This window comes from Symphodus melops, assembly GCF_947650265.1.
Source record: "Symphodus melops genome assembly, chromosome: 5".
NCBI classification, from domain to species: domain Eukaryota; kingdom Metazoa; phylum Chordata; class Actinopteri; order Labriformes; family Labridae; genus Symphodus; species Symphodus melops.
Window position 1 is genome coordinate 22,065,716 of NC_136695.1, and position 13,911 is coordinate 22,079,626.

Genomic DNA, 13,911 nt, shown 5'->3' on the forward strand with positions numbered 1-13,911 from the left:
TCTTTTGATAAAGAATATAGTATAGTTATAGTATAAATTATGTCGGTTTTACCTGTAACCATTTTTCATGGAATTCATGTAGTACATCATTTCACAATATTTTGCATCAATTTAAGATTACTTTTTATTCTCGTCTATAAAAAGAAATCACTCATCATTTGGTTATATATTTCAATATAATTGCACCGGTTCAAAACTCAGCAGTCAATGAAACTGATGGAAAAAAAAAAAAACAGCTAAATGAAAAATGAAAAGGGAACATTGGATACAGAAACATTTGTTTTTCATAACATCAGAATGCACAAAGTGTGTAACATGATACTTGTTTGTAGTCCACATAGTATCACTAGCAAAATTGTCATTTGGCCAACTGTTTGCATTATATCCACTCTGAGTCCTAATGTCCATGTTTGTCTGGTAAACATCAGTAGTTCTCTGACTGTTTGTCACAGGACACCCCACACTTCCTCAAAGGCAGAGCACATCTTGGCACAGGTCAGCGCCCCAGAGAGGGGGTAGTTACTGATAGACACAGTCTTCTCTGTGTAGTCCACATTCACCTAATAAACACAAAGACCAATAAGAAAAAAACAAGAAATTGACGTAGAACAGTTAACTATAATCTGAAGATGTTTCTCACCGCTCCATGTGCAAATGCTCCAACCACCACTGCAGCTGGTCCCTCTGGTACTAAAGTCCGAGGGCAGACGGCCTCTCCAGCAGAGAAAGAGGTGGTAATGCGTGGGCAGCCAGGAGGAAGATGATCAGACACTGGGTTTTTAATCATCCTCAGAAGCTTTTGAGGACCGTCAGCAGCCCTGACACTCAGTTTATGCAGCAGCTGAACTGAGATAGAAGGCAGATGTGAGTAAAATCGAGTGATCTAATCTCTCATAAATTCAAACATGAACTTAACATTTAAAATTGGTAGTTTACCCATTAGGCCACAGAAGCGAGTGAAGGTTCTTGGGATGCGCGTCTGTGGGTTGATTTCTATTAAGGCATTTTTCTCTGTGTGGATATAAACCTGCAACAGGCCCGCCCTGTTCAGTGGACTGTCCATCAACATCAGCAAGCACTGGTGAAAGAAAGTAGAATATTTTTAATGTGTTTATATGTAATTAAGTTGTTGGAATAAGATTTATATAAACTCAAACAAGACTATATCATAGTGGCCTATATATGTACCTTCAAGTTGATAAACGGATAAAAAGACTTTAAATTCCATTAACTCAATAAACGCTCTTTGATGGTTGTCATATTATGTAAAGTAAAGTAAAGTAAAATTTATTTATATAGCACTTTTCGCAGGCAGGGGCCACAAAGTGCTTCACAAACAGGGTTTAAAAACATCATAAGCAATACACAGACAGTACAAAAATCATAGCAGCCCTAAAAGAGACTAATTAAAAGCCTGGACAAATAAAAACGTCTTCAGTTGACTCTTGAAAGTGACAACTGAATCAACTGAGCGCAAGGATGATGGAAGTTCATTCCAGAGGCTCGGAGCAACGACCTGGAAAGACCGGTCACCTCTAGTGTGATAATGAGCTCGAGGGACCTTCATCAGGTTCTGATCCATAGACCTCAGCACTCGCACAGGAGCGTAAAGCTGGATCAGCTCACTAAGGTAAGAGGGAGCCTGACCATGTAGGGCTCTGAAGGCCAGAACCAGGATTTTAAACCTGAACCTAAAAGACACTGGCAGCCAGTGAAGGTCTTTCAGAACAGGGGATATGTGGGACCTCCTATTTGTGCGGGTCAGAATTCTTGCTGCAGAATTTTGAACTAATTGCAGTCTAGAGAGCTCTTTCTTGTTAAGACAAGAAAACAAACTATTGCAATAGTCTAAACGTGAAGACACAAAGGCATGGATAATGAGCTCCAAATCATTCTGCGAAACCATGTTTCTAAGTTTGGAGATCTTCCTCAGTTGAAAGAAGCAGTTCCTTGACAGCTGTTTACAGTGCTGGACTAAAGACATGTCTTTGTCGAAAATAACTCCCAGGTTTCTAAGACTAGGCTTCACGGACTGGCCTAGGTCCCCCAAGAACTGCTTAATCCCTGGAATTGAGTCATCAGGGGCGAGAATCAAAGTTTCTGTTTTGTCAGCATTTAGCTGCAGAGAATTTTCGCTGAGCCATTGTTTGATTTCCATCAGACAAAGACGTAGGGAGCTCAGCTTCTGGATCTCGGACGGCTTAAAAGAGCAGTACAGCTGGATATCGTCAGCAAATAGGTGGAAAGAAACATCATCGAACCTTCGTATGATCTCTCCTAGAGGGATCAAATACAGCAAAAACAAGACAGGACCCAAGATGGAACCTTGAGGCACTCCACACAGCAGGTCCGCAGACTCCGACCTTATTTGGTTGGCTGTTACATTGAAGCTTCGTCCAGTTAGATAAGAAGAGAACCATTTTAGAACTGAACCCGACAGTCCAACTTGATCCCTCAGTCTTCTCAGCAGAATCTGGTGGTCTACAGTGTCGAAAGCTGCGGACAGGTCCAAGAGAACCAGGACCGTGAACTTTCCAGAGTCAGCAGCCATCATAATGTCGCTGGACACTTTCAGTAAGGCCGTTTCCGTGGAGTGTTGCTTACGGAAACCGGACTGAAGCGGTTCATGGATGCTGCTTTGATCCAGGAAAAGGGTCAACTGATTACAGACCACCTTCTCAAGGATCTTTGACATGAAAGGGAGCTTAGAAATAGGCCTAAAGCTATTAAGATCTGTTTGGTCTAGGCCTGCTTTTTTTAGTAATGGCTCCACTATGGCATGTTTGAATGCAGTAGGAAACACACCAGTGGACAAAGACAGGTTAACCATTTTGGTCACACACGGGCCGATTTCCCCAAACACTTTTTTAAAAAGCCTACAGGGAAGGACGTCAGATGAGCAAGAGGAGGGCTTCATCTTAGACACCACTGCTGAAATATCAGCAACCGTCACAGTCCTAAACAAGGACCACAAGCTGGAGACAGATTATGTAATGATGACAGTCTTTGTAATCCAAAAAGATGCATCACAACATCTTTGTTTGAAATAAGAACTTACCTGGTGAGTGATATCTGGTCTTATGTGACCCGGATTTCTTCCACTTTTGACAATGATATTTTTGTGTTGGTCACAGTTTAACAGCTCAAAGGTTTTTCCAACCTGGGAAATGAAAACACAGAAGCAATACAACATGTTATAGGTTAAAGTATTGGAATATAAACCCACATTTAAAGGCATGGTGACTTGTGTCACTGCAGGTAGGGGCTTGATCGCAACACTACTCAAACACATTACCTTCACTGTTTCTAACGATGCTCCCTCCAGAATAACAACAAGTCTCCTCTCTGCCATACGGTCATGCAGGCTGCGGAGGTGTTTGGCAGGTTTTGGTTCATATTCGTCCAAATGTTCAAGACCACGCTTCTTACACTCAGGGGCCGCCATGATTCCTTTAAAATCGGTTGAACTGTCGCTGGATGTGTACGTCATTGTACAGTGCGGGTTCACCAGTGGGTAGACCTACAACTAAATTGATTATTACTAACTTTGCACTTTTCACTAACTATGATAGAGTGGTTACGTTAAAATTTATATTAATGTATATTTTTTAAATCGTTTAAAAAAATAGTTTTCGTAGATGTGAGCGCGATATACCATACGAAAGACAAACTGGTCTTTTCGTCACTGCTGCGCGCCGGATGTTCTTCTACAACGTGTGGAAGGAAAATTCACGTGTGTGGCTTTACCGTTCACTGCGTGGAAATTATATCTGAAAAACGACAGATTTATCGGTGAGTATGTGACCGTTTTTAACTGAGCTATGAGACAAACGACTCTGTCTGACTTGGGTCATCTTAGAAGCGAATCCAAATGGAATCTAAAGGCAGTACAAACAGAAACCTCTGTTTATTTTTTTATTCTTTTGAATTTCAGCTTTGAGTCATGGGTCGAAAGTTGGATCCCACCAATAAGGTGAAAAGAGGGCCTGGGAGAAAAGCAAGAAAGCAGCAAGGAGCTGAGACAGAGCTGGTTAAGTTCATAAAAGACGGTAAATATGCAACCCTTCATCTCAGCTGTCTACAAGTTCACTGTGGAAATCTCTGTCGTCAAGTTGAACAACTCTCTAACTTGCAGATAATAATTATAGTTGATGTTTTTCCCGTTTGCAGAGGAAACAGAACCAAAACGCCTGTCAAGTCGAGGCAGAAAAAGGTAAGAAGTGGAATAATTTTAAACAACTAAATAGCACAACTTTGCTCACATGATACTGATTCATGTTATCGTTTTACAGAGCTGCGAAAAGAGTTCAGACTTCGAAAAAGCCTAAAGATGCTGTAGAGGAACAACCCAAGAAAGGTAACCACTGGAGTGTGACATGCTGTGATGTTTTATGTGTATAGAAAATCATGCAACACCTGCCCAGCATCTGAAGAACATCGGCATGTGTAGTGAGCTTGCAGTAGATATTTTTTTGCCTCATTCATGTTATGTTTTCGAGTACCGGTATATTGGTGCATTTCATTTACCTCGGATTTCCAATCTGGGAATGACGCCACACCCCGAGTTAACCATGTTCCAGGTGAATGTCTGACAAACAACATGGATGCTTCCAGGAGTACCTTTTATTTTGTTTGCTATAACCTGATGATAACAAAACACTACGTGATGATAAGCTCCACAAACCCCTGACAACATGTCTACAGATAAAAGTTGCTCGATACTTCTGGTCTGATTGATTTAATTACACAAAAAGTGGACTAATCCGCATATAAACACGAGAGTTGTATCTTTTATACAACTACATTTTTCAGATACAGTCCTTGAATTTTATCTTATTTTGAACCATGTAATGTGTATATTTATTCATTTTTTATTTTTATTTTTTAAAGGATACACTGATGAGAACAGTAAATGGCTGAAACCTGTGAAGAGGAAGCGCAAACTTGATGAACCCGAAAGTGAGGATGACAGTGATGAACACTGGGAGGAAGATGAGGAGGAGGAGGAGCAAGAGCAGAAGGGAGGAAAAGAAAAGGGAAAGAAGGGTTCCAAACTAGCGATCAAAGAAGTGGAAGAGGAGGATGAAGAAGAAGAAGATGATGATGATGATGATGATGAATTGGTGGATGACTATGGTACTCTGGAAGATGGCAGCGGTGAGGATGAGAGTGATGGAGAAGAAGTAAGTGACGTGCTTCTGCTTCAACTTGTTGTGAACTCAAACTTTATTTGATGTATTTAATGATGTAAACAATTCAAATTGTGATTCAGGCGTCAACATTGATCTATAAGCAAAACTGATCATTTGTAGATTGACTCCTTGAATTTGGAATTGAGACAAAACATTTCCCACCGCTGTTGATGGTTAAAACCTGGGCCTTTGATTCTCGCATTCAATTTGAACAGTGTGTCCTTCACAGACGGTGTGGTGTGTATAAACGAGTGATTTATGTCCTTTTATTTTTCATTTAGCTACTTCCCATTGAGCGGGCAGCCAAGAAAGCGAAAAAGCAGAAGGAAACCCTGCCTCTTGGAAGTGATGAAGATGATGATGATGAGGAGGAGGAAGAAGATGAGGATGACGAGGATGGTGAGGAAAAGAAATCTGATGAGGACATGGAAGAGGAAGACACAGTTCAAGCCAACATGGATGAAATGGACCAGTTTAGACTTCCAGGCGCAGAGGAAAGTGAAAGAGAAGGTGAGTGAGGGTTGGTTTTTTTTTCCTAGATCTTTTTTTTTTTTTTTTTTAGAGCAGAGCCATCTCATCTTTATTTGTTTACATTTTAAGGTATCCTGCCTCTCGACTTGAAGACCATCTATCAAAGGATTAAAGACAATATTGACGTCCTTTGTAATTTCTCGACAAAGAGGGAGGAAGGGAAAGAGCGAGCCGAGTACGTCGCACTCCTGAAGAAGGATCTCTGCATGTATTACAGCTACAACAACTTCCTGATTGAGAAGTTAATGGACCTCTTCCCTCTCTCAGAGGTGGGTGAATGATTAAACGTAGATATTCTCAACATCCCGAGAACTTTGTAACGTACAAAACCGGATATGTATCTGCTGTCATGACCTAATTGAAATTCTCAGTTGTGAACAATAACTTGTTCAGTAATGACTTTTAAAAAAAAAAAAAAATCATATTTGGCCTACAGCTGGTTGACTTCCTTGAGGCCAATGAAATTCAGAGACCTGTCACTATTCGGACCAACACACTGAAAACAAGGAGGCGGGACCTTGCACAGGTAACTGCTTCTATATTTTATTTTCCTTGTTTGTACTCTGTGTGTTGACTGCAGGAAGCAGAATGAAACAGTCAGGGTCATTTCACATTAAAAGTGACTGGGCGTGGAGATCAGAGAAATCCAAAGATTTAGCTCCAGTTTTGATGCAATAAATGATTTAAAGTAGATTGTATGATAAATGCGTGATGGAGATAGAATCGTTCAGAGTAAAAAGCTTAATTCATGTGCTCATGTGTGGAACTCCTGTATCTGTGCTTGTAGGCTTTGATCAACCGAGGGGTGAACCTTGATCCACTGGGGAAATGGTCGAAAGTGGGTTTGGTCATCTTTGACTCTTCAGTGCCTATCGGTAAGTTTCATTACATTCAAGTCCACTAAAGATTCATGTTGAATGCGATCTCGGCAACACAAAAAAAATCCTCCCTCTCTAAGATGCTTTAAAAAAAAATCTATCATAATGATAATATCCTGTTGGCAGTTTAGCTACCGATGAGATATTCCATTGAGTTTTGATTTCACTTCTTTTCCAGTGTTTGTTAACCACCTTTTTTTTTTTTTGGGCTTCAAATATTTGGCATATCAGTTATCAAAACAATCAAAAATTTCTTTGTTATAACTGCTCCCATGTTCTCTTTGTTTTATTTTCAGTCAGATGGGTGTAATTTGAATACATATCACGTTCTGTTTTTGTTTACAGTGTCCAGTCTTTTAAGGACATTGTGTTGTATCTAAGACGGCTGACTGTAGACTCATGAACTAAAACTCTAATTCTTCCTGTGTTTTTAAAATCAGGTGCAACCCCAGAGTACCTGTCTGGTCAGTACATGCTGCAAGGAGCCTCCAGCTTTTTGCCCGTCATGGCTCTCTCTCCACAGGAGGGAGAGTTAGTGTTAGACATGAGCTCAGCTCCAGGAGGCAAGACCACATATATTGGTAAGATGTGCTGTAGTTATGTTTGCTGTAATCAACTTTGTATTTCAATGAGAGTTACCATCCTCTGTAGCCTTGAGCTGCTACTAACAGTTATTCAGCTGAGATCACAACATGGAGTTTAAATTATCAATGTAGAACACAAAAACACTCAGTTTGATATCAAATACGACAAAGAAAAGTTTTATTTTTTCATATGAAATGAAAATGAAATTATCAAAATATTTGCACATGAATTTAAAGATGAGGAAAAGAGCAGTGAAGATTCAATCAATTCAATCTCAAATTTAAAATCAATGTGTTTTAAGGATTTATTTGTTTGTGTCACCACCAGCTCAGCTGATGAGAAACACTGGAGTGATCGTGGCTAATGATGCTAATGCTGACAGACTAAAGAGTGTGGTGGGAAACATCCACCGTCTGGGAGTCACCAACACTGTGGTCAGCAACTATGATGGGAGACAGTTCCCAAAGGTAACATTTATTGATATGAAAGGTTTACATTATCGCCAGAGTTATTCCGTGTACTGACTGGTCGGTTTTTTCCCCCCTTGCAGGTCATGGGTGGGTTTGACAGAGTGCTGCTGGATGCTCCATGCTCAGGCACAGGAGTCATCGCTAAAGATCCTGCTGTGAAAACTAGCAAGGTAAATCACGCTCACTCGTAATAGATACATGCATACTGTCTGTGTTACAGCCTGAGGTAAACATAGTAATTAATCCCTCTCTCTTTACCTCCTACTACCTGACAGGATGACGCAGACATCCACCGTTCTGCTCACCTGCAGAAAGAATTACTTCTGTCTGCCATCGACTCTGTCAATGCCGAGTCCCCCTCAGGAGGATATCTGGTGTACTGCACGTGTTCAATAATGGCATGTTCTCTTTATCTACATTTAGTTTTTTTATGTTTCATGTTTCATGTGTTTTTCTTTCTTAGATGTATTTGTGTGTAGATAGAAGTGTTAAGCAGAAAAAAAAAATGTTTTTGTATTGATAAAAATATATTTCACCAGGTTGAGGAGAATGAATGGGTGGTGGACTACGCTTTAAAGAAAAGAAACGTCAAATTGGTTCCCACAGGACTTGACTTTGGCAAAGAAGGCTTCACAAGGTGAAAAAGAAAACCTGTGTATGTTACTGAAAGGCCGGTACTCTGCTCTTCGATCTTACAGTTTATTTTTTTCTCATTTTTTTAAGGTTCAAAGAACGTAGATTCCATCCGACTCTTCGCCTGTCCAGGCGTTTTTACCCTCATTCCCACAACATGGACGGGTTCTTTGTGGCCAAGTTTAAGAAGTTCTCCAATACTGTTCCAACTGCACCAACAGGAAAAGGTAACATTTTCTATCATAAGCCAATGCCCACTTCTACCATGAAGGTATCTTGGTCTACCTCAAACTTATCTTCTCTTTTTTGTTGTTCATTTAGAAGAAGAAAGTGCAGATGCTCCCGATGAAACGGTTGTTAAAGACTCTCCTGAAGAGAAACCTTCCAAGAGTGACACAACGAAGAAGACCGTCCCTGGCAAGGCAGGCAGCTTGAAGGGGAAAAGTAAAGCCAATGGCATGACAGCCAAGAAAGCAGAAAACGTCAAGCCGAAAGGCAAGAAAGACTTACCTGCTGGGCCGAAAAAGGCGAAGATTGCCAAAATGGATGAAAAGGCGGTAGATGGAGTGAAGGCAAAGAAGACTGCATTAAAGACTGCAGACAAAACAAAAGAAAAAATGGCTGACAAAAAGGAAGGCAGCCGATTTGAGAAAAAACAGGGCAAAAACAAAAAGTCCCCCATGAAAGCAAAGAACCGAATTGGAAAAAACAAGTTCAGAAAGTTGAGAAACTTGTTAGAAAAACAAGATGGAGAGTGATCTGTACAGTGTGATTTAAGTGTCATGGATTATGTAAAAGCTTTCCAAAAGACCCAGATCCCCTCAGTAAACCAGTCATCAGCTTGGTTGTCCCTGTTATTTCTGAGCAGTGATTCTGAAAATGTCAGTCAGGTATGTTTGTAATGCCTGTGTACAAATGATTTTTACTGGTCAATGATGGTCTCACATAAGTAAGCTGATCCCCTGTTTGTATAACAGAATGTTCAATGTGTTTGTATGCTTAAGGAAATTGCAGAATGGGATGTCCTCCAGTAATCTGTGAAAAATAAATGTTTTAAGATTTTTTTCCTATCAGTTGTTTGAGTCATCACTCCTCAGCGTGAGATAAGTTGTCTTTAAGTTCACCTAAATCAGATCTGAGCACTTCATTGACGATCTATCTGCATTAAGCTGAGCTGACCTTCTTTTATCAAATGTACACTTTAAATATTTATATTTTCACTTCTCGATTTAGTTTTGAACAGAACAAAGTGGTTTATAGTTTCAAACATCCAATTGTGTTTCCTCGATTTCAATTAAAATAGAGTATTTCAAAATGTAGGTAGCCCAACTTAAATAGCTATCCAAAGTGGTTTGTAAGAACGTGATGTAAATCTACACTAGTTTTGATTTGTTTGAAGAAAAACTCCAGAAAACGAGAACTGTTCATGTCTTTAATGTGTTAAAGGCCTTAACCATTTGCATTTCACAGCTATTACCAATGAACCATATCCCAGGTTCCTCTATTATATAAAAGCATAGACTTTAAATATTAAAGATTAAACCAGCTAAGTAAGAACTGCTCTGGCGGGTCTCTTCTGATGACATTAAAAGTGTAGAAAGGACCAATCACAATGGTCCATTTTGCACCGGAAGCTGTGTTGTTTACATTTCTAAGATGGCGGCGGGGATGTATTTGGAGCATTATTTGGACAGTAAGCCTTTTTATCAGGATTTTATTACGTGTTGGACATTAGATAACCCATGCTCGCATTTTTAATAGGCCGTGTTGTAGTTTGTAATGTAGCCCTGGCTAATACCCGCGCTAACAAACTAATGCTTCAGCCGTACTGCAGCCATCTGTGGGTCTGTCTGGGCTCGGTCTAGTTGCTGGGAAACCAGCTCACACCGTAGTAAAGGAAGGAACCCGTTTGAGATTTAAACTTACATTTATGTTACTAAACCTATAATCTAAGTAATATACTTTTGAAAGTGAGTGCAGTTTGAAAATTCTTCCCTTTTACCATTTATTAGGCGTTGATTACAGCTGGAGCATCATCCAGCGAGTATGATGAACCAACCTTACTGTTTTCATTTCGTTCAATGTATCATTTGGATTCCCTTTAAATGGATTTAAATAAATGTTCATGGAAATTGGCTGTTTTTGTGTCTCACTCCAGGTATCGAAAATCTGCCATTCGAGTTGCAGAGAAACTTCAATTTAATGCGAGACCTCGATCAACGCACAGAAGGTAAGAATGTCTAACAATACCTGTAATTGTCTGAATTTTTCTGTTAATTCTCATCCACTTTAGTGTCTACAGAATTATTTTAGTCTTTTCCCCATGATTTTTCCGTCATTGTGTGGGGATGAAGTCATACTTTTTATACAAGCAATGTGTTCATTTTACTGCTTAAAATGACAAAGTTTTGTGAAGCACTGATAAAAAGTACAAACCTGAATATCAAACAAACCTGCCTTACTGTCTATAAGAGAACACATTTGGTTTGCCTCTCCTTTGTCTGTGTTTGATAAGTTGAGCGGTGTTTGAATCCTGTATAGTTCTACATGAAGTGTTCGCTCTTGCTTCTCTTGCAGATCTTAAAGGGCAGATAGACTCTCTGGCCAAAGAGTACACAGCCAACGCTCGGACTCTTTCCTCAGAGCAGAAGCTGTCCATACTGAGGCAGATTCAGCAGTCTTACAGTAAATGCAAAGAGTTTGGAGATGATAAAGTTCAGCTGGCCATGCAAACCTATGAGATGGTAGGTATCTTAGTGAAGGAAAAGTTTTTAATTAGTAAGAGTGGGAGAATGTATATAATGTGGCACATGCACTGTGTGTACACATAAACTGGCACATCAATCAATGTGCTGAATTTCTGTTTTCTGCAGGTTGACAAACACATTAGACGCCTTGACACAGACCTGGCTCGCTTTGAGGCTGACCTGAAAGAAAAGCAGATTGAGAGCACAGACTACGATTCCACCTCCAGCAAGGGGAAGAAAAGTGCATGTGCGTTGTATTTGCTGGATTTTTTAAATTATTAGTATTCATGAATGAAGGTTTGAGCCGTAAAATACTCAATTTAGTCTAATATAAAAGTCATTGTGTTGTTTCAGGTGACTCCAGACAGAAGGAAAAGAAAACGGCTAAAACAAGGTCTAAAGTGAAGAGTTCAGATGAAGACAGCAGTCCCAAGAGTGCACAGAAGAAAGTCAAACTCCTTCAGCCGTAAGTTGTGCATCTACGTGCTCATCATGGCTCTGTGTTTACTTTAATGCTCAAAGTTACTCATCATTGTTTGATTTATGATCATGGCAGATATTCAGTTTCTCATTTGCAATACGTCTTCCTATCAGAGGAGAATTCAACAGCCCATCGGCCAATTTTGGGAACGTGCACCCGTCTGATGTGCTGGACATGCCAGTGGACCCCAACGAACCAACATACTGTCTGTGCCATCAGGTCTCTTACGGCGAGATGATTGGATGTGACAACACGGATGTAAGTGGCTCTCATGGAGAGGCCAATGAGATTCTTATTCATTCAAACAAAACAATTTATTTTTTAACTTAAAGAATAAGTTGTGGTAGAAGTTAGAACCGCTTTTAGAAATGCCCTTATAGGTGTGATTAACAATAATAGATTGAATTTTTATAGCGCCTTTCAAGAAACTTGAGGATGCTTTCCATGGTGAACTGACCAAACAAACAAAATGTTGTGAAATCAAACCTTAAAACTAAAAAACTAAAATGGGAATAAGAGAAATATAAAAGGAAAAAGGATATGATGCTACTTAATCTATTGCTGCGTGTGTGAGTGTGTTGCTTGTGAGTAGAAATACCTCAACGTTTATTTGAAGATACTTCAGAAAAATATTATAGAAGTAATATGAATATAGAAGACTTAATCATTGAAAGTTTATGAATAATATTGACTGTACAGAGAGTACAAAGCCCTGACAGATGAGAAGCCTCAGAAGACCCACAGACCCAATCTCGATGTCCGCCCTTACACACACACTGACTTTGATGAGAGTTCTCGGTCAGTTTGTGAGGGCTCAGGGCTGTCCCACTGCCGAATCAACAAGTGTGTGAGGGGTCTCTAAAGGACTTTTCAAGTCTATTATGCACCCTGTCCGTAAGTGGGCATATCTGCAGACTTAGTGTGGGAGAATTACCCATAGTTCATTGTACTGTGACGTGAAACATGATTCCAAGGGGAAACACCACAAGAATGGACAGGTGAACAAATGGGGGGGGGGGGGGGGGGGGGGGGGAGAGAGCTAAACAAGATCAACCTTTGTTTAACTAACAACAGATAAATGTTCATGTAGATTAAGTAAGAACTTTTTGTAAGCGCTATGTCTGCAAGACAAATACCCAATGCTGCATGACATTGTGCTGTCATGGTTACAGAGAAGTCAGCAAAGTGCAGTCCCATTGGGATTTAACCATTTCGAGCCCTCGCAGCCTCGTGCATTCAATCACCTTCCAGGTGACGTCAATTAAGTCCTGTAGGGCTCAGGCCAGGGGTTAAGATTGATGGAGGACGTCAAGATTCATTCACAGTCTCTTGAAGAATTCTTTGTATAAGGTCACAGAGGTTGGAGCAAGTGATTAATGAGACGGATGCCACACTTTCTTTTTAACAATAGTCCATTGCTGCATGACTCACAGAAATACCTAACAGTCCTTTTATTTGTTTTTACTCCAGTGCTCCATTGAGTGGTTCCATTTCGCCTGTGTCGGCCTGACAACAAAACCAAGAGGAAAATGGTAAGAAAAATAGTAACAAAATGGAGCCTGTAATGTTGTTTCCATTTTAAATAATGGGGCAAATTGTTTCTGTTGTGGAACGATGACCTACAGTGTTTCGTGTCTCTCCTATGCAGGTATTGTCCTCGATGCTCTCAAGACAGAAAGCGAAAATAAAAACATGTGGTCAACCTGGAACAAAACATGGACTTTGTGCAGATGGAGACTGACTATTTCTTCATTAGTTACTAGAATTTGTGTTCCCATCTTCCTTAACATTTGGTGCTTTTTCTTTTGGTTTACATAATTTGCCTTGGTCTAATGCAGTGTGTGTGAAGGAGCAAAGTTGTTACAAGTGTATTTAAATATTGTTTAGTTTTTTTGCTGTCAATTTTTTTCTTTTTTTTTTTTCTTTTTTTAAGTTCCCTTTGGTGCTCTTATTGTGACTTTTTTTACAGGTGCAAAGTAAACACTACAACTGCTCTAAATGGCTAAACTTTTCTAAGGTGATGTTCAGCATACAAATGTAAATCTCAAACAGTTTGGCGATGGATATTCTTTTGCTTTATCGTACGGTTAGTTTGTTGTGCTTAGCCTTGGTACACTAGTGTAATGATTTAGACATGACCGGAAGGTGAAAAAATGAAATGCTGCATACTGACCCTATTAGTTGACTGTGGTAGTGAGTTTAACCATTTCATTTTTTACATTTGATTGAGTGCTGTATAGAAAGTGAGACATTCATTGAACAGTATTGTCATTTCTGTAGCTGAAACATTGGTACAGGGAGAGGGGGTGCTTGTGTTGTCAATCATTTGAATACAGCTACTACCTCAAAAATCTTGCTTTTGTTTTTTATCCCTGGATTGTTCATAATGCATGT

The 13,911-nt window shown here is 39.8% G+C and overlaps 3 protein-coding genes across 4 annotated transcripts; 2 read left to right on the top strand and 1 right to left on the bottom strand.

The window, feature by feature from the left end:
* Positions 1-106: 106 nt before the first annotated feature.
* emg1 (EMG1 N1-specific pseudouridine methyltransferase) lies at positions 107-3,626 on the bottom strand. Its single transcript, XM_079344768.1, has 5 exons — positions 3,296-3,626; positions 3,059-3,160; positions 937-1,078; positions 641-846; positions 107-560 (listed from the first exon to the last, which is right to left on the bottom strand). The coding sequence occupies exons 1-5, from the start codon at positions 3,488-3,490 to the stop codon at positions 447-449; spliced, it is 759 nt and encodes a 252-aa protein (XP_079200894.1). The 5' UTR covers positions 3,491-3,626; the 3' UTR covers positions 107-446.
* Positions 3,627-3,685: 59 nt separating this feature from the next.
* nop2 (NOP2 nucleolar protein homolog (yeast)) lies at positions 3,686-9,351 on the top strand. The gene is made up of 16 exons (XM_079344767.1): positions 3,686-3,792; positions 3,935-4,049; positions 4,171-4,213; positions 4,293-4,357; positions 4,891-5,183; positions 5,474-5,702; positions 5,793-5,992; positions 6,160-6,249; positions 6,511-6,598; positions 7,042-7,182; positions 7,514-7,653; positions 7,737-7,826; positions 7,932-8,054; positions 8,196-8,293; positions 8,380-8,516; positions 8,611-9,351. Exons 2-16 carry the CDS (start codon positions 3,944-3,946, stop codon positions 9,045-9,047), a joined length of 2,280 nt encoding a protein of 759 aa, XP_079200893.1. The 5' UTR covers positions 3,686-3,792; positions 3,935-3,943; the 3' UTR covers positions 9,048-9,351.
* Positions 9,352-9,875: 524 nt separating this feature from the next.
* On the top strand, positions 9,876-13,868 carry ing4 (inhibitor of growth family, member 4). Of its 2 annotated transcripts, none has more exons than XM_079343353.1 (8): positions 9,876-9,982; positions 10,448-10,519; positions 10,867-11,033; positions 11,163-11,277; positions 11,391-11,502; positions 11,631-11,775; positions 12,988-13,049; positions 13,166-13,868. In XM_079343353.1, the coding sequence occupies exons 1-8, from the start codon at positions 9,946-9,948 to the stop codon at positions 13,203-13,205; spliced, it is 750 nt and encodes a 249-aa protein (XP_079199479.1). In that variant the 5' UTR covers positions 9,876-9,945; the 3' UTR covers positions 13,206-13,868. The 2 variants fall into 2 exon arrangements, with proteins under 2 accessions (XP_079199479.1, XP_079199480.1); XM_079343354.1 differs by lacking the exon at positions 9,876-9,982 and adding an exon at positions 10,025-10,333.
* Positions 13,869-13,911: the final 43 nt, after the last annotated feature.